The sequence below is a fragment of the Poecilia formosa genome, unplaced genomic scaffold, assembly GCF_000485575.1.
Source record: "Poecilia formosa unplaced genomic scaffold, Poecilia_formosa-5.1.2 Scaffold39, whole genome shotgun sequence".
NCBI lineage: Eukaryota > Metazoa > Chordata > Actinopteri > Cyprinodontiformes > Poeciliidae > Poecilia > Poecilia formosa.
In genome coordinates, this window is record NW_006799978.1 from 1,110,581 (window position 1) to 1,130,771 (window position 20,191).

Consider the following 20,191-nt stretch of genomic DNA (forward strand, 5'->3'; position numbering starts at 1 on the left):
AGGTATATTTCATGTGTGAACAATTAAAACAAGAAGTGATAAGTGTTTTTAAAGAGGGTTTTAGCTGTTTGTGGATAACTATGTGGGAGACAGAGCCAGCAGGAAACAGAGACAGCAGGATCTTTAAAAAATTGTTAAATTTTACAATCATTTATGACCAAAATGATTCAAATGTTTTAGGACTGAAGACCCCACCTAATTATACCTCTCAGTTACAAATTTCCAACCATTGAAGAGGAACTTATGCAGTATTTTATTAGAATAATCTTTTATTTTATTAATTTAATACATTTTGACTTCCTGTTGTGATGTTTATGTGTTAAGGACACTTCCAGATTGACATTTTTGTTTCCAATAACGGGTTTTGACTTCTTTCATCTTGACTGCATTGTGTGCACATGTCAATTATACCAGGTCCTCAACTTTTCTTTTCCTCCTAACAGATGCTACTGTAGCCATGGTGATACCTGGCTTACTGGTATGATTGCTGATGCTGTTTCGGTGGACTTTTCTCAGTACAATAAGAGCTTTGTTCTGACTGTGGAGAACATCAGGCCTCAACCCTGGCTTAAAAATGTCTGTTAGTCGACTGTGATCATATTTCTTTACACATAACAAAAGCTTATTAAACCTGCAGAATGGTCTCACTGCTAAAAGATATGTTTTAGACCCTGTGTTGGAACAGATGACTTAACTTGGATTTAAGTCACAGATACTGTCTGGTTTGACTAAAAATGCCTCTAATTAACAATATTTTAACATCTTTCCTGATTATTTCGACTTCTTTTTTAAAGTTCTTTTTCTACCCATTCAGACCACTGCTGGAATTTATCTAAATAACCTACGACTAAACCTGTCGCCCTACTGGAAGCTGCAACAGGGCTGCACCTTGCCTCAGCTCTCGGCAGTGTAAGGAGATTATCCCTCTAAGAATGTCTGGTCCAGATTTACTCTGCCTGACCTCCGCTTCCAAACAGACAGTGTGCAGATAAAGATGAGGTCATCATCCAAACGGGAAGTTGAAAATATAAACCACTGTTCCAACTTTGTGAGTGCACTGGCAGCCTCAGTCCTTTTGTTTTTTTAAATCTGGTTTTCCAAACTGTCAGGCTGTCAACATCTCCAGAAGTATAAGAATCAGTCTGATTTTAAACTATAATTTAGCCATTGTAGTGATTTGATATGATATGCAGCTGTATTGCTGAAACAGCTGTATTGCTTCATTTTTTTTATCCTACCCTACTATTGCTTAATGTAATTTTAAGTGTTTTTAAAGTGTTTCACTGAACTTTTGACAGCTCTTCCTTTTCCCCCAGTTCTTGTTTCCTTTAGCTAAAGCCATAGTTTGCAGAGATATTCCAAATATCCATTCATCAAGCCATCTTCTAAACCTGCTTATTCTTCTAAACCTGCTTATTCTTTACAAAAGTATCATGCTTTTTAGTCAGAGTTTATTCTGATAATCTCCTACTTAACTTTGGCGTTATTTACTAGTTAAAGTAAAAACTGCATGATCCTGGTCACTGAGTGAAATGTGCTAGACCCATAGTAAATCACATGTTGTTGTTTCTGGTCATGATTAAAGCTGTTTTAACACCACATCACAGAGGCTTCTGTTGTATATATGTAATCTCATCAGAGGAAAAAAGACAACTCTGTATTATATGTATGTTACAAAAATAAATGTTTTTTTCATGCTGCATTACTGCAATCGCATGTAAGTCCAGACTTTAAGTAGGCCGTTCCAAAACCTTCCTTTAGGCTTTTGGAGACATATCGGTGGACTTTTTTTTTTTTTTAATCAGTTTTCTAATCTTTCTGATTACTGATTGATGTAATTCTCCAATGATTACCAAATTAGATTTTTTTTGTTTACTTCAGAGCTACAGCGGCAAAAAAAGCTGCTGTTCACAGTTACTCCTTTCCATATTGTTGTTTAAAGGAAACATTTGCGATCACCATTTAAAAAAAAAAATACACTTTTATTATTCCAAAAAGGCAATTTCATTCATTATCAAGGTATGAATTAAATATAAATCTAAACTAATGAAACAGAGCAGGCAGTGTACTGGACATAAAAACACTCCACTTCATCAGTTCTGTTGATCTCAGCTCCGGCCGCCTGAGTTCGGCTGTCCTTCACTGTAAACAAACAAAGAGTTTGGACGACTCTGAACAAAACACGGGGAGTTCTGGCCCTCTGAGAGAACCACGCGATAGTTTGAGGAATCACATTTCACACGGAACATTTGAGTCATTTACAGTTCCCCAAGTAGAACCATATTCCTTATTATGATGGAAAAGGACATTGTAAATCAACACTTTGCCCTTACACATTAACCTAAAATTTTTTCTGCTTAAACAATATTCAACATTTGTCTGTACATCCTTGTTCCAAGTACATTTTTTGTTTCCTAAGCCAACAGTTCTTTTGAAATCGTGTTTCAGTGAAAATATTTTATACAAATTAAATGTGTAATAATGGATGAAACCAGAAAGCAAATCAAACCATATCTGCATTACTTTTGAAACTGATACATTTCTGATAAAACTGAAGGGCTTTGCTTGACTTTCTATCATAAAAATATAATCAAGTTGGGATTTTTATACTGTCCTTACATTTAATTATAAACAAACAGTTTTTATATACTCTACATATTTATCATATGTTTTAATCACAATAAAAAATGGTTTACAATAATTTCTTAAAGTCAGTCAAATCACAGGTTTTAAAGCACACATGCAAAAAAAAAAAGGCATTCTGTCGTGGAAATATTGCTTCTATCTTTCTAAGATGTTCCTATGGAAACATCAGCTGAGTTTATGTGAAACATGACCCGATATAATTTAATAGTCCATCAGTGCAAACATTCAAGACCAAAAGAATTAGAAACTAACTTGGTACATTCCAGAGGAGGCGCCTCACTCAGTCATATCCCGTCTTAATGGATAACAAGACATTGAAGATGATAATATTGAATGACTTTGTTCATATAAAAGTGACATTATAGATGTAACTGCGCCGCTGCATCCTCGACCTTTGGTCTCCATCTGCTGAGTCAGGGACCGACAGAAGCTGCTGAGTTAACGTCAGCAGGATGGGGTTCAGTAAGTTAGTGAAGGTGCTAATGATATAATGATGTAAACAAAACGCCCCTCTTAAGGCCAACAGTTCAAAAGAATGTTGTTTTTTTACTTTGGGTTTCATGTTTGCTGATTCTCATGTTTTGATTTATAAATTTCATGTAGTTTTCTGTAATCCACATTTTATTATCCTCAATAAACCGAATAACATACTGACTTATGTGTGCAAAAATATCTTTCCTGTTTTTCTGTTTGCAACACCATCTCAATATAAATGCCTAAAATAATCACTTAGTCTTGAAAGCCAATATGTTGATACCTCAGCATGTTTTCTTATACAAAATGAATATTCTGACGCTTGCTTTAAAAATCTGTGGTTTTAGTTTGTTTTCTGTCTGTGGAGAGACATTTCTCTCCTTCTGGTCCCACAGCTGCTCAATCAGGAAGTGCTTGTGTGCTGTCACACTCACACACACTGTTGTTTTCTTTCACACATAGACACACACCCACACACACACAAACAATTGGCAGATTGTCCCGACGACTCGGCTGCCACACTCACACTTTCTGTCTCCTGCTGTTTATCAGACACCTGAAGTGTTCTTCGTCAAACTTCTTGACCTGAGGCATCGACCACAGCAGATCTGCCTGACACTGTGTCCCTGGTAACAATAACTTATCATATTGCCAATAAATACTCTGCTTTCCGTGTGGAGGATCTGGCTGAGAGCCTGCGCTCTCCGCTATACCTGAGTGGTTTACTTGCTACATCGGTGGCTGCTGCTGGTCAGTCGATTCGGTTGCCACAGATTGTGAAGCGGTCGATCTCCAGCAGGTCTTTATTGGGAGCTCTGTGGTTCATATCGGAGGCTTCGTCTGCCTCCTCTTCCTGTAAAGGTGAAGCTGTTGGTGGTTCAGTGTCAGATTGGGGTTCTGAGGTCGAAGGACAGCTGTCTGCTGTCGCAGGTGAGGCGTCAGTGGGGGGAGGGAGAAACAAGTCAGACCGGGGAGCCGGCTGGGTGGTCACAGAGGGTAATGAGGAGGTCGGAGGGCTGCAAGGTGTGGCAGGAATCTGATCCACAATGGATTCACCTGAATGACAAAGGATGAAGCGTATAAACTGCTTTTCTCTGAAAATGTATTTTGTACACAGTTGTTGTCTAGAAAGACTTGAATTTTCCAATAATAACTTTATATTATAACTTAAAATGTTGTTATGCTTGTCAAGCTAAATCAGCTTTGCTCAGAATAAAAACAAAAAGGCAGTGGACATAGATCATCTGATGACTTTGTACAGGGTTCTTGTTGCCAGGCAACCACGGCAGACTAGAGCAAGTCAATGCAATCTGTCAAGTTGTTTGCAAAAAGGCAAATTGTTGCCATTTTTGGCATCTTTGTCTACTGATTACACAAAGAAGTTGATATATTAATAAACCCTTCATGCTGCAGTTGACTGACTAATAATGGCCAAAAATTCAGCTATAAAACCTGCATCTCTCTTCCTGAAGATTCAAACTACAGCTAAAAGCTAAGAGAGACTGGGTGGTTTAGCTTGCAAACAAGTACAAAATTTATTTTATCTTTACATGTTTGCTTCCTTTCTTTTGGGGAACCACAGTAAGGTGATTTTTTTATATTAATATTTTTTATCCCTCCTCCTGGAGAAACCAGCTTGGAAAATAAAAAGTAGTTATTTCCACAACTTGGCTGACCTCCACCAAGATGGCTGATTAAAATGATTCTAGTTTATCCAGAAAATGTAATCTTGAATAAATCAAAGGACAGCACAGATCTCATTATGAAGTATTGTGTTTTGTAGAAAGAAAACAGTGTGAACTATTTCACTCTGAGAGCACAAGGAGTAGTATCATGAGAAAAATCATTCTGAGAATAAACACAATAAGACATTTTTGAAAGAACTGCGCAAAACTGATAAGAGACTTGGCAGGAGAGACACTGCCTCATTTCAGGATGTCTTGGTTGCCAGCTGCACATATAAATAACTGCTTTCATAAACAGAACTGCAATCCACCAACCTATTGATTCTGGTTGTCAGAGAAAAGTATTTGCATTGTTTTAAAATAAAAATAAGATGTTTAGACTATATATAAATACCAGATGTATTGATGTGTTTTTGTAAATGGTTTTGCTGGTCCAACAGCGATTTCAAACATTTTTCCAAAGAGTTAGAACTCACAAAATGAATAGTACATGGCAATCATTTCCTCTTTTTATAAAAAAGTTGGCTCAATGTAAGTTTTTAATAAACATTCAGTTATTAGTGTCACAGTTCCAGTGAACTTAAACTGTTTGGATTTTACGTCGGAGAACAGAAAAAAATGATCAGACTTTTCACTTAAAAAAATAATTGGAAATTTTTACAAAGTTGAGACAACACTTGTTTTTTAGCAACAAATAAAATGCAATGCACAAGATAAACCTCATGTTGTGTTTTTGTCCATATTTTACAACATAAAACTTCAATAACTTTTATGAGAGATCCCTTCATCTTCTCTGAATACGTGCACTTTAATAAAAATTAACTTGATGTGAAAAGCTTTGCTTACCTGAAGATTTAGTGCATCTACGTGGGTCAGATTTGCTGGGACTCTTTGCAGAGAAGGACGGAGCGGTCGGTGGCCTCTCAAACAGTTTGTCCTCCATGTTGGCTCTCTTGACATAAACACAAGACTTCCCCAGCAGCACGATACTGTTTAAAACTTTCAGAGTAACCATCCTACAAGAAGAGCAGCAACAAAGGAAACAATATTACAATATTTTACATTTTATTGGCACAAAGAAATAAATTGCTAAAAACATAATAAATCAAGCAAAACTAGGATGTGCTAAACTTACAGAAGCATCTTAACATTTTAAAATTCAATCAAAATGTTTGTTTCAGTAATTAAGTTTAAAACATGAACCTTTTAAAATTTTAGAAGTGAGTTACTTGGAATATTACTCAACATTCTGCAACTTCAAAGGTGACTCTGCTTAAATACACCTGATTCTATTAATTAGGACATTAGCAGAGGTCTGTACAATTTGACTGCTTGCTGAAGAGAAAATTGAGCCTTTTGATGAGGGTGTTGGACAAGGAACCCAACAAAAGGTTTCAGTCCTCAAGGTTGAAACCCCTAATTCAGAGGACTGTGAGACAACGACCTTTGAGAAGTTTAAGAGAGATTCGCAAAGTGTGAACTTCGGTTCAGGTCAGTTCTGAAAGAGTCACCTGCTTCAAATATCCTTTAAAAAAAATTAAAAAATGGTATTATGTAATATTCCTATTGTCTGAGAAACTGAATTTTGGGTTTTCCTCAGCTGTAACCAAATGTCATCAAAAATAAACAGAATGTAAGTCTATATAATGCTAGTTAATTTATTTAATTATTTAAATAAATATTTTTTTTACACAAAATGTAATTTGTTGAGATGCACTGGTAATAATTCTTCCTTAAAATGGAGCCTAATGATTGTAAGCAATCACCACCATTCAAGCCTCATCTTTCACACCCGCATGCTGATGTGCAGAACGCTTTTCTTTGCAGAGCTTCGACTCTGACACTGATGAGTGGAAGACGGACACATTTGGGTCTGTGGAGCAACGCTTGCTGTGACAGGCCATTTGGAACTGAGATTGTGTCAGCTAAATCTTTGCCAAGGCACAGCGATCTACTCAAACAAGGGCTATTTTTAAACCAGAGGAAAGGGAAGGCCAGAGATGACAACAATGTGTTCTTATTCCTGAAGTGAATTCTTCAATGGGAAGAGCCCAGTGGGAAGTCAGCTACGGTGTTCATGCTTATATAACCACAGATGTTTCAGTGTGTCCTCATCAAGCGCCGAGAGCAAGTCAAGAGTCTAACAATTGCATATTTTTATGTTTTTTTTGTTTGTTTGTTTTTTTAAAGCATTTGCTAAATTTGTAAAAACTTTCATCACAATATTGTGGTTACTAGCTCTCATTTTGGCAATAGGGATATAATTTGCCATATAAAAGCAGAAGAAAACAAGCAGAGCAAAATTAAAGGCTTACCCAAGATAAAAGAGGAACACACATGTGTATGACAGAGCCCCCTGTACCTTCACAGAACTCATCACCACTCGGATTAGCTGAAAAAACAGCAAAACATTCCAAAATCAGTTTAATCCAAAAATCAAAAGATCTAAAAGCTAGTATTTGGACCGTTACTCTAAAGGGTTTGAGTCAGTTTAGGGTAACAGACTGTTGTCACTCACCAGGACAGCCAGCGGCAGAGGGATGAAGCCCATCCTCCGGGCCACTGAGTCACTATAGTCAGTGTAGGCCTGCACAGTGACAGGCAAAGGTTACATCTCTTGACATGAGAATCTGTTAGCTGCATGAGTTTTATGATGTAACAAAATAATTACAATGATATGAAAACAAACAACCAAAAAAGTAAATAAATTAAAAAAAGAAAATCATACGTTCTTTTGTCGACTGCTAACAAGATCGAAGGCCAGACTGGCTCTGTATTCACTGTACACCTGGAGGACATGCATGTGGCCGGTTAGAAACTTTGTTCAATAAGCGATGCGTAAATGTGTTATTTTGCTGCTGGCTTGTTTCTTACATCTGCTGTGATGTCGTTGAACTTTGTGATGAATGCATGTTTAATGATGTCAACAGCAACTTCAGACATGACGACCATAAAGACATCAGGGAACAACATCCACAGGTGGTCTGAGGAGAAAAAATGTCATGTCTGAGCAAATCCATCTTGGTGTATCAGAGGATGAACACAGAATGAATGCAAAATGAGAAGTGTGCTGCTTTAAAGTGTTAACATTTCAGCTGACAGTCAATGTCTGTCACTGACAGGGAGTTTGTGTTTGAGACTGGCAGGAGGAGTTGAGTGTCAGAAAGCTGTCAAACAGTAACGCCCAGCTCTCATCTCTGACTTTACTGCCTTGTTGACTGAAGATTCTGGGAGAAACTCCCCAAAGTACTACAGTCGGTCAGTGGGAATAGACAGAAAGCAACTGCTCAGGATAACTGTCAAATCTTTATTCAAGGCAAGCAGCAACATCAGTGCTGGCACAGAAATACTGTCAATGTGTTATATTTATTGCAAAAGTGAAATGATGCAGTTTTGTGTTTATTGCATTTTAAATTTTAATAAAAACTTAGTTTACAGGGAAAACAAATAATTACCTGGGTTCCATGAAAACTGCTCCATATTCCTGAGACAGACGATGAGGAGGAGAACATAGCTGGTAAACCGTTCTTTTATATCTGAAAGATAAAATAAAAGCTGCTAATTAAGTAGAGTAAAAAATGTGAAATGGGCTCATTAAAACAGTTCACAGGAAGTCAGGTGCCATTTTTATCTTTTTTTTTTTTTTTGCCATGTGTAACAAGGAAGCCAAAAATAAACAAATGCACTTTTCTAATTAAGCTAGTTTTGGAAGCCTTCAGCTAACTGTGAAGGCTTCCATATCATACATGTTGTAGCTACAGGTGTTGAGTAAGCTATCAAACACCTATAGCTGAAAGCAGAGCTGACCAATGCAACAAACTGTTATGAAAGACAGAGGTCAACGAAAAATGATGTGCAGTGTGGTGATGAAAAACTTACCACTGTTAGACATTTGAAATAAATTGTTCTTCTCAAATTTCTTGAAGACGCTTCCCTTGATCTCCACAAACTGAGATTTATAAAACACACATATTGGAGCATCAAATCTATACTGTATAAAAATACAATGTTGTAGCTACAAGAGTCAGGTTTCAACATCAGCAAGCTGAATATATCAACATACAAATACTTTTAGTGCATTGCTACTTGGACAAATATTTTAGGTAAATGCGTTAGAATTTCTTTTTGTTGTATGTGTATCTGTGAGCACTGACATTGTTGGACATCATAATGGTAAGCAGAGACTTGTTGTGCGAGTTGAAGGCAACATTCAGAGTGGAGGCTTGGACCATGATTAGGATGGAATGAAGAACTGAGGAAGAAATACTCAGGAAAAACACCTTTTTAAAAATAAATCAAGTTAAATAAAAGCAATGGTTAGGAATAAGACTTCTAAACTAAACCAGAAACTGTAAGTCTATTATTTCAATAATATTTGGAGATGGCTCAGGTGCTGAAGCAACAGGCATAAACAAATGTTGTTTAAGTCCAAAAATGTTGATTTGTCCTGCCTTTGGTATACCATATTTGATAATAAATTTCAAATAACTAAGAATATGGATGTTACAGAATACTCATTTACCTAGTGTATGACCATGTGCATCACTGTTGCTTTAAAGAATAAATAAAAGGGGTCATATTTCAAAAGCTTTTGGGTTCAACATGAAGACAAAATGGAAGGATACAGACATAAAAGACAGCCATAAAAAAGTGAGGGATAACTCCTATACTGTCTCTTTTGCGTTCTTTGGGTTCAGTGGCCGTCCAGTACAGAGCATCCAGAATGTCTTGACCAAAAGACGAGAAGAGGCGATCTGCAACCTTATAAAGGAAAAACAGGTTGGAAATGAAGTTCGACAAGCTTTAGACAGAAAATGTAACCTTAATGATGTTGACTAGTGAACTATTAGTTTTTTCTGTTAAATCACAGAACCACCTCAGTCCAGACATGAGTAACTTTCATATAAAGTGCTTCGGAGCATCAAATATGGAAAGAACTACAGTCTGCCTGTGATGCTTGCTTTCCACACAAAGACGAAAGGTTTATTTTGTGGGTGCAAAGAAGTAGCTCACATTGCTAAACATGACTTGTCAATTTATTCAGCCATGAATCAAACTTTTATTAGATGTCCTACTACTGAAAAGGTACGTGAGTCTAAAGAGAATTTAAGAATCACAAGCCTCAATTATTTAACATTTAATCTCTGAACTTCAAAAAACATCATTGTGTTTGCCAAGAAATAAATACTAGATGTACTCAGAAATCTGAGTCTATTTACCAAAATCAGATGATGTTCAGCTCGATCCTCAGAACCCCAAAGTCTAATCTGTTTTGATCAGTGAATTGATCAAACTTCTACTAAGGGAGAGAGAATGTAGCTGAGAAATTTAAGTATTAGATGTAAAAAGCTATTTGAAAGAAAGCTACTTTTTGTTATAGAGGCAAACTCTGTTCAGTATGTCAGCTTTGAAGCACACTTTTCCTTGTAAAATATATATATATATTTTTAAATACTAGAGATTTATTTAAAATGACTCTGCAAATAAATACTTTATTTTCTTCCTTATCGATATCATGCAATGGAACGGATTTTAAGAGTTATAAATAAAACAACAGTGTAGCATCACTGATTTTTGTTTTTCAGTGTTTACAGTGTAAAGTACCTCCAACATGTTGTAGATGATGTAGAGCTTGATGACGGACTGTCCTCTGATCAGGTGATACATCATGGAGTAATCCACGTAGTGCATCATGGAGAAGCACAGCACCAGGATCAGCCCCTTCAGCATATCACAAACCTGCGCTGGCTGCAGCAGTCGTGACCCGCTGTTCACACAGACACAGGGACCCACTCAGAAAACTCAGCATCTATTTCCTGTACCGACATGCAGACTTGTGTTATTTAATGCCCTGATGCATGCTGAGCTGCAAGCTGTTCTGTATCTCCCAAAATCAAACATGCATGAGTAAATATGTTCACACCGCAATGTAATGCGTGCTGACAAACGCACACGTGAACCAAGTATTAACATGAAGATATTTCCAACCATTTGAAGAATCATGCACACATTCGTCTACCCCACGCTGATGCTTTGCAGTGAGGCTAAGACAGCAAAACAAGAAGGAACAGACAACAGATGTTTCCCAGCCTCATCTATTACTGCAGGTTACTCAGGCTGAATGATCTCTGTCTGATTAGATTCTCACAAGTTGATGCCAAGATACAACATGAGTAATATTTTCATTTCTGTTCAAAATGAGATAAAACACCAGGAGCAACAACAGATGGTATCAATAAAAGTACAATATGAAATATTAAAGATATTATCTCCTTTATATAACATTTATCTTGGAAGCCAGCTGTCTTTTTAATATGGTTGTTTTTGAAATGTGTTTTTCTGGTTAAAGTACATGTATAAGAAATAAATCCAAACTGTTCTTATCTACCAAACAGACCAACAGGACCAGTGGCTGAGCCTCGGTCTTGATTAAAATGTTTCAGTTATGATATAAAATTGGATTCAACATTTTGGACAGAAATGACTAAAACAGAAAACAAACAGGCATCAACTGTCATATCCAACAGTGACATTGGCACGTCTTTTCAGGGTAATAAAGTGAGTCAAACATGCAGCTTATTTTATTAATATCTGTAGTCGGCAGCGGCAGCTCTGGAGCACGTTACGAGAAGAGCTGACAAATCCATGGGAGCGGTTATTTAGTTACAGTGACAGGGGCGACTGGGAAGAGCTGGGGGAGATTAATTTGAACACTTTCTGCATATTTTCCATGTCAGCTGTGTTCCGTCTATTTGCATGCAAGCATGCAACACCACTGTAGAGAAATTATTTATTTCCCTTCTAAGGACATGAACTTATTGGTAATGACCAGTTTGTTTAAATTATTCATTTATCACAGAGAAATGGGACTATACCTTGAAAATGCTGAGGGAGCCTAATCAGCCTCCTGCTAGTTGGTTAATTGAGCTCTTCTGAAAGCTAAACCCAGTTATCAGCTCTGTGTGATTTTTTTCTTTGCCAAATCACAAAAAGCATACTTTTTAAACACTCCGTACCAAGGTGGAATGTTAGGAACTATTCTAACTGTCATTGATGCCTCCACTGACTTTAGCAGCATCTTTAACGATACGGAAAAACATGATTTACATGGCTGGTAATAGAGAGGCTGAATCATTGCACCTCTGAACTGACACCAGACTGACAACAGCCTAACCATTAGTATCACTGTATTCTCACTCAATGCACAGCTGAGGAAGCAGTTGAACATCTGGACTGTTTTCAATATAACATTAGAGGATAACTACCCCATATCAAAGTGCTTCATATCACAAATAAAACCATGTACATAAATTCTGCAGAAATGGGAAAGACATTGGACATGGACTTCTGGTGCTATACCACCACCTAGTGTTCAACCTTTCATTGCATTATATGTTGCAGTTTTAGTATTCAGGTAGTCAAGGTGCTGACCCTGAGAAGGCTCTTGATTCTCAGCACACAGACTTGAAATTGCTGCAGCCTTTAAGGTTACCTGCTCAGGGGTGCATCATCTACATTCTGTAAGCACCATCTTCACAAACCAAATCATTTTACAAGAGCAGAAAGCAGCATTACAAGCAACTATTACTGAGTATAGTTCCCTCCATTCGAGGATGTAAAAGAAAGCTTAACACAAAGGGCAGAATAAGAGGTTTTTGTTAAAAAAGCTTAACTTTTAGTATCAAACAGTCTGTCTGCTGCTGTACAGTGGTTCAGGATAATTTAACACTGGAGATAAATAATTACTTTGTTTTTCTCCCTCTTAAGTACTGGAAAATGAAGCTACAGACAATACAAACTGCAGTGCAGCAGTAGGTGTATCACGAACACTTAACACGGGATGAAAATGGCCAAACATGCTCAGCAGAACTTTATCAGAGCAGACAAAGTTAAACTAACTTGAAGACCAGAACATGGTGTGTAGTGCCAGGCTGTATCTTTACAAACATGGAGATGAGATGAGACTGATGACTGGAAACACGGGCTTGTTCGGGACAGGACTAACTTTTACTGGAGCTATGATGGGCTTGTGGGAGCATACCTGCTTCTTTTGCAGTAGGGGCATGTGCGTGCCCTGCAAGGGAGGGACAGTCAGGTGAGAGATAGGCAGAACAGGGGGCAGAATGTGACACGGGGCCTCTCATGAGAGTAAGGGTACATTTATCCATAACTTTGTGACATAGCTGGACTGTTAACAATTGTTCCCCCCATCCAACTGCTCTTGCGTGTACAAACTATTAGAGTTTTTGTAAGAAGACATTTTTCCTTAGTGGTTTTTGGCCTTTTCTGGAAAAGTGATGTTTTCAAAGCGTGGCCCTATGAAAAACTGATATAATCATTCCTAATATTTTATTTGCAAGTCTTACAACTTATACTCTTACAAGGTAAGGTAAAGTAAGGTAATTTTATTTATATAGCACATTTTCAGCAACAAGGCAATTCAAAGTGCTTTACATGAGTTAAAAGGAAATACAAACAAAATAACAAACCAAAGGAAAGACAAAGAAGAAAAAAGCAAAATGACTAATCTAAGTCCTTTTCTGGTGTAAAGTGAGTAGTTACAGTTTCTAAAAAGCAGTAAAATAAAAGTAATTAAGTAGTGACTGTTCCTGTTAAGTATTTCTGGATTCTAAGTTCGTAGTTATTCTAATTCTAATTCTGATTCCATTTCTGGGCTGTATAATATTGATCTAAATAGTGTGTACTCCACAATTTCTAATATTACTAATAAACTAAAATAATCCTGCTCAGGGGTGCATTATTATTATTATTATTATTATTATTATACAAATTAATAAGGAATAACTACAGACATGATTGCCAGTCTGAAAATTAAGAGAATTATCTGAATGATTTGTATTTACCATTTATGCTTGCATAAAAGTAAGTGGATATCCCTTTAATTTTACTGTTTCTGATATACAGTACATGTTAAAATGTTTTAGACTTTGACATATTTTAGTTGAACATTTGCATGAATGGGTGAATGACTGAATGCAGTGTAAAGCGCTTCATCCTCTCGACTTGATAAAGATGAAAGTTCAGGTCATTTATCATTTATCATGTCATTAGATGAATAAAACTGTAGTTGAAAACCTGACAAGAGGATAAAAGCACAGCTTAAGTTTGCAAAGACGCATCTGAGCAAGACGTCTGGACCATATCCCTAATGCAAAGGTCAGAGAATCAGAAAGTTATGGCTTCAAAAGCTGGTTCTACAGGATAATTAAACATTTTAGACTGCTTAAGTATCTAAACTGTTAAATGTTTTTTTCTTTAAATTATGTGTGATAGATCATGTGTTGATATTTATCTGATGTTGGATTTAACCAAGTTGAACTGATGAGATATTTTCTATGTCCAGATACAACACCTGTAAAATATTGAAAGAGGGTGGCCTTAACTTTTAGTTAAAGTTATGTATTTGCAGTTTAACAGTTGATCTAGAAGTATGAAAAATGATTTGAATCCTTCTGATACGTTATTATATGAAGAAACATAGGAATAGGTCAAATGATCCTGGAAGTGTCTCCCAACACAAACTCCTGAACCTAGTGACCTAAAGAGAAGATTGTGGTTCTGGTTTTCACAAAACCAAGACCAATACAGAAAATTAACTGTGAGGTGATAATGATACTCAGTTTGTGCAGAAATACAATTTGCTCTTATTCCTGTTTTCAGGTATTGTATAATGTATGTTTTCCAATCTTACCTGAAGCCACAGCATGGCAGGGTGAGGAGGCGAAGTAGAGCCAGCAGCACTCTGAGGGGCAGCAAGGTGAAGATGTACAGGAAGGCATCGGCACACAGGAAGAAGCCAAAGATCATCAGCTAGAACCAACAAACAAACAACACCCCCACGTCAGACAACAGCTGTCAGTGTGAATGTAAAACCTCCACTGTGATCATTAAATGTGTGTGAGCTGAAAAGCAACAATTCAAGAATCTATAATCTTATAATCCATAAATTTAATAAAGATCAGATTATTTAGCGGCAAATCAAAAGTACCATCAAAATATTTTACAGTACAATGTTATTCTAAATCATATGTAATTAAATGGATGAAATTTAGTTGTAATTAATTTAAATCAGTCTAGTTAAAAATATAGTTGCACAGATTCCAGTTTAATTCTAATGCTGCACAGGACGATTCAGTTGATTTAGCTGATTCAGCCTATAGCACATAGTGGTTTATATTAAAATAACTTGCATTATATTTATATTTATATTATATATTATAAAAACAACTACAAAAATATCACCAATGCACATTTTTAATTATTATAGTTATTAGTAATACGCCATAGTTTAATTAATTAGGCAGAATCAAAATTTATTGCAAGATTCTGCAATGACAACTATCACATATTTGGTTTGTTTACAAGAGATTGATACAGTTTCCCATCATATAATCCACTGATGTACACACTGAACATTTGTTGTGTTGTCACATGGCTCAGCTGTAACTCAGTTTACTGGAGCTTCAGGCTGCTCATAACAGAAACATTTCTGTTTGGCTGGAGAAACAAGCAGCTTGATGAAACTGGCCAAAGAGAAACAAGGGGAATAGTTCAGGACCGTTACTGTACACTACCTTCTCCAGCTCCTTGGGTATACGCATGCATGTATATACCCTCTCTCTGCGCTCTGTGTACTTTGCTTCATTGTGTTCCAGGAAGTAGCCTCTGGTGAGTTCTGTACAAATGAAGCGCGTCAACGATGGATCTGGAACAACAAGAGGCCCACAGTGTTATCACAAAGACATTGTCTGTGACAATTGCAGCTGTCAGCAAAATCAGATTTCAATTCCATGAATGTTACTGGAAAAAGTGATTGAAACTGATTAATCTTTGCTTTTTTCAATGCAAAAAATAAAATATACCAAATACTTATTTGAATAAAATTATGTAATTATTCTCCTGGCAAGTACAGTTATTTTAAAACTTCATGATGTTTTGTGATTAAATCAATTAATAATAATCAACAATCAATTAAATGATAAATTAAAACAAAGGATTATGTTGAAGTTTAAAAAGTAAAAGGTTTATTTGCTCTAAATGCAAATAAACCAAATGTATTTTTCAAACGTCAGCCACAAAAATACGTCAAGCATGTTTTGCCCCAAAAAGGTGAAACAGTGATGAGTTTGTTGGGCTTGATGTGCACATAATCATTTTACATCATTTTGCAAGTATCTTGTGGCCAGTGTCTGAACTGCACATGGAATTGAAACACCTAAATGACAACTCCTAGAGGTTTCCTCAAGGAAACTGTCACTACACTGTAACATTTCTAAGGATGTCTATCATAACTTTATGCCATAACTTCCACAGTGTTTTTGTGCAACTTGGTATATTATGTAACCCAGCATGACTTCGTACTTTATACTGTCTCTGTTTGTTTAACTGTGTTGAGATGATATCAGATGCACTTGCTATCAGTTGATCCCTGTATAATTCACATTAGCATACCACAACTTATAGGTGAACTCAAAGTTTATATCTTTTGTTTTCTTTTACACTTGAAAAGTATTTAATTTGATTCATTTAGTATTTATGTTTTTGACTAAGAGCCTCAAATCTAAAACTTATAAAAATGTAACATTAGTATTTTTAAAAAAGTAGTATTTATTTTTTGTAACTTAACCTTAAAGTTATATGGTCTGTTCATTAAAATTTCAACAGAAATTTTGTATAAATTTGATGTAGAGCTGTACAACATATCACATCGCAATCATCACCATATCAAAGTGTGTGATATTGCAAAGAACTACTTGGATGCTATCATGTTTTACGTATGCAAATTCCTTATGCCAATAATGTATTTGGACTTTTGGATATTCTTAGTGGTCTCAATGCTAAAGCTGACAAGCAGTGGACATTGCAATGGAGAAAAGTGGGTTAATCATAACCAATAACATTATCGCAATGTGAAGCAACATCTTCCAACATCATTTCATCATATTGAGCAGTCAAAGTAAACAAAATATATTTAAACTTTTAGTTCATCATTTCCTTCTGCAGCACTTTGAAACAATGGGCATCGTGTGCTCAAAGTTGATTTATGCCCAAATAAATAAATAAATAAATTACCTTGATTCTTCTAGAGTGAATCAGTGGCTGTTCTACAAATATTTAAACTAAAAAAAATATTCATGTGTCCAATACTTATTTTATCTGCTCTGAATACGATGTGACACTCAAGCAACATAGGAGTTACCTGGTATAAAGCTATGTGGCTGTATAAAGTACCAACAGACTTCAAAGTAAATAATCTCTCAGGTCTTTGTGTTATTATTCAAGGAGTCAGAGTTTACTGTAATGTCTTGATAATAGTTTAAAAGAGATCAGAAATATTTTTTCAACACTTCATACAGATAAAATATTATTTTCAACTTTGGGTCAAAAAGCTTTAAACTTTTTTGACCCAGAGGTGAAAACAATGTTTCAACTGTACATAACAAACTGTTTTATAAAATAAAAAAAATATTCACTGAACTCAAAAAGTTTACAGCTACATATTTCAAGCATTTGTTTAGTTTATAGTTTAGACCTAATTAAAAAAATATATTTTGTTAGACTTACAATCAAACTGGATTTCAAAAAGACTGTAGACATGGTAAAAACAAAACAAAAAAAAGATGCTGTTGGTCCATCTGATGGACTAACAGCAGATGACATGGCTCCCCAAATCATCACAGAATCCAGAAACTTCAAACTGGACCTGTAGCTATTTGTATTTGGTCTGCTGGCTCTTTTCAAGGTCCCTGGTCCTCGATTTCCAATGAAACTCTGAACACTGTGTAACAGCACGATTCTTTTTCTCCTGAAACCAGCCAAAGCTTATTTGGTTCAGAAGCTTAACACGAAGAATTGAAGCCCAAATGTTGGACACATTTGTGTGTTGGTTCACGGACTTCAGCTGCAGTCCACACACTGTATATGTCCCTCACACTTTTTGTTTTGACCTTCCACTGAACTTCCTAATATACTTGGATAAAGCACAATAAACAGTAAGCTTCCTTAGCAACAACCTTTTTGCTATCTATAGATAGATAGATATATTTATTTTACACAAACAGTAGAGCTTAACACGGTGTGGTATGGGAGCCTAAAATATGAAAACGAAATATGAAAAAAACATGTCATATACAACAGTAATAAGAAAACACATAGCTTCACCAAATGGCTGAATTCGCTGTTTTTAAACTAGCTGGCTATTTACTATTAGCTTGTTAATTAAGCTAGCACTGTAAATAAACAAACTCAGCAGCTGTCATCAAGCTGAGTAGACTCATTTTGGCTTTTGTAGCTAATTTATGCTCGATTCCTCACCCCTGCACTATAGACAAAACGTTGTAGTCGTTGAATCACGTAAGTGTGAATGGCTAAAGAAAGTCAAAAAAAAGCTTTAAGTTGTTTAACGGTTGTATCTGTGGCTTCACAGCTGGGTAGACCAAACGGTTACCTGCTGAGACCTCCTGCTGCTCCCTCTTCACTGCACTAATGTCGAAAAACCCCAGCGTCTCCGGAAGCTCTGGAGTTATCCCGATTTTTCCCGACCTGTGAAACTCTTCCCAAGGTCTTTTCTGTCTTTTCTTTAGCTCAATTTCGTTTTCTTTCTCTTCTGACAGCTCGGTCCCCGACACGTCCGCCATCTTTACTCTGGTCAACGCATGACGTCATCAAAGCGGCGTCGGTCTAAGACACGTCAACTCGAAGATTCAATATTTATCACACAAATACAGAAATAAATGCATGTTTAAATGTTACTGAGAAAACATGCTTAAAAAATAAATAAATATATTATGGAAGCCCATTTCCGCCACTCTGTTAAAAAAAAAAATTATCTCATTATAATAAGATAGTATCTCATTATGAGATAGTATCTCAAAATAATGAGATAGCATCTCATTATAATGAGATAGTATCTCAAAATAATGAGATAGCATCTCATTATAATGAGATAGTATCTCAAAATAATGAGATATATTATAATGAGATATTATCTCAAAATAATGAGATACTAATGATAATGATAATGATTTTTTTTTTTTTTAACAGAGTGGCGGAAATGTTCTTCCATACCTTTGAGACGAGGGCATCAATTTGAATTAAAAAAGAAAATAAATAAATTCCTTCTGGTGTCAATTCTCAAGCTCTTCCACATGGTGGTGCCAAAGTCCTGTCAAATATTTCAAAATTTAAAGTCTACCCAACAACAGCACCGAGGCTTCTTCCTGCAAAGGAAAATGTTCACATATAATGTGTCTTTACCAAGCTAAGCAGCAGCCTTCGGGTTTCATTGTGCTAAATTATCCAAACATCTTATGCACCTTAAATCATAGATTGATCATATGAAACTGATATATAAATAAATTGAATCCACCCAAACCTCCTAGTCAATTAGAGACTTGCATACACAGTTAATACACATACTGCTTATGTTTTTTAAAAATAAGTTTTACAGAAACATGATTGCATGAATCACTAACGAGGGTCTTCAGAGTTTTTAAACTTAAGACCTTTCAGTGATTTAGTCTTGATTTTAAATTGCACATCTAAAATCTTAATGCACATGTTATTCTGTATTGCCTTCTGCTCTTCTCTGCGAATTTTGTGTAAAAATATCAGCAGGTCTGTTTTTCAGAATGATCATTAAAGGTAATCAAAAATGGCAGCAAAAGGAGAACTTGTTTAGGGAAAAGGATGAGTCATTTTCAGCCATTAGATTGTGTGAAGGGTACAGGCAATGTGAACAATGATTTATTTTTTTGCCGTGTATAGAAGTGGGAGAACTATGATCTAGAAATAAAAACAAAAAACAAACTGATGCATATCATTAAGCATTTTTCTTATAAAAGCTCACTATTTCTTCTGCACCTAACAAAATGAAACATTCCAAAAGTTCTTAGGAAAATTAAGGCTTTTGTAATAAATATGTTCTGGATCTGGTTCAGCATTTCTTTTGAGCAGAACAGTGAAAAGGTGAGAGTACTCAACCTGAACACAGTACTTGACCATTACTGGGCTAATTCAAGACAAGCAACCATTCACATAAACACAGTGACTTCTAAAGCCAATTTATAGAGACCAATTAATCTTACAGGGATATTTTTGTGGACTGGTAGGAAAATGCAATACCTATCTAGGGCAGATGAATACTCCATGAAACAGGACCCCAGGCCTGAGATCTGAACCCAGGACCTACTTGCTGCAAGGTAGAATTGCTAACATCTGTTCCACGAAGCAGCAGCTCAAGGAATACTAAGACTGAAAAATGTTACATCCTCAAAAATGTTCTCTTCTACCATTTCAAGGCCTTTTATGAGTTGCCAGAGAATATTTTTTCCCAGCTGTTTGAAGCATAAAATGATGCAGCAATG

At 36.1% G+C, this 20,191-nt stretch overlaps 1 protein-coding gene across 2 annotated transcripts; it reads right to left on the minus strand.

Moving 5' to 3' along the window:
• Window positions 1-1,964: 1,964 nt before the first annotated feature.
• On the minus strand, window positions 1,965-18,496 carry LOC103137318 (transmembrane anterior posterior transformation protein 1 homolog). Of its 2 annotated transcripts, XM_007551016.2 has the most exons (15): window positions 18,274-18,496; window positions 15,401-15,531; window positions 14,518-14,636; window positions 12,847-12,879; window positions 10,410-10,572; window positions 9,431-9,566; window positions 8,960-9,057; window positions 8,685-8,754; window positions 8,261-8,341; window positions 7,680-7,789; window positions 7,534-7,593; window positions 7,324-7,392; window positions 7,121-7,197; window positions 5,652-5,821; window positions 1,965-4,176 (listed from the first exon to the last, which is right to left on the minus strand). In XM_007551016.2, exons 1-15 carry the CDS (start codon window positions 18,461-18,463, stop codon window positions 3,872-3,874), a joined length of 1,812 nt encoding a protein of 603 aa, XP_007551078.1. In that variant the 5' UTR covers window positions 18,464-18,496; the 3' UTR covers window positions 1,965-3,871. The 2 variants fall into 2 exon arrangements, with proteins under 2 accessions (XP_007551078.1, XP_007551079.1); XM_007551017.2 differs by lacking the exon at window positions 12,847-12,879.
• Window positions 18,497-20,191: the final 1,695 nt, after the last annotated feature.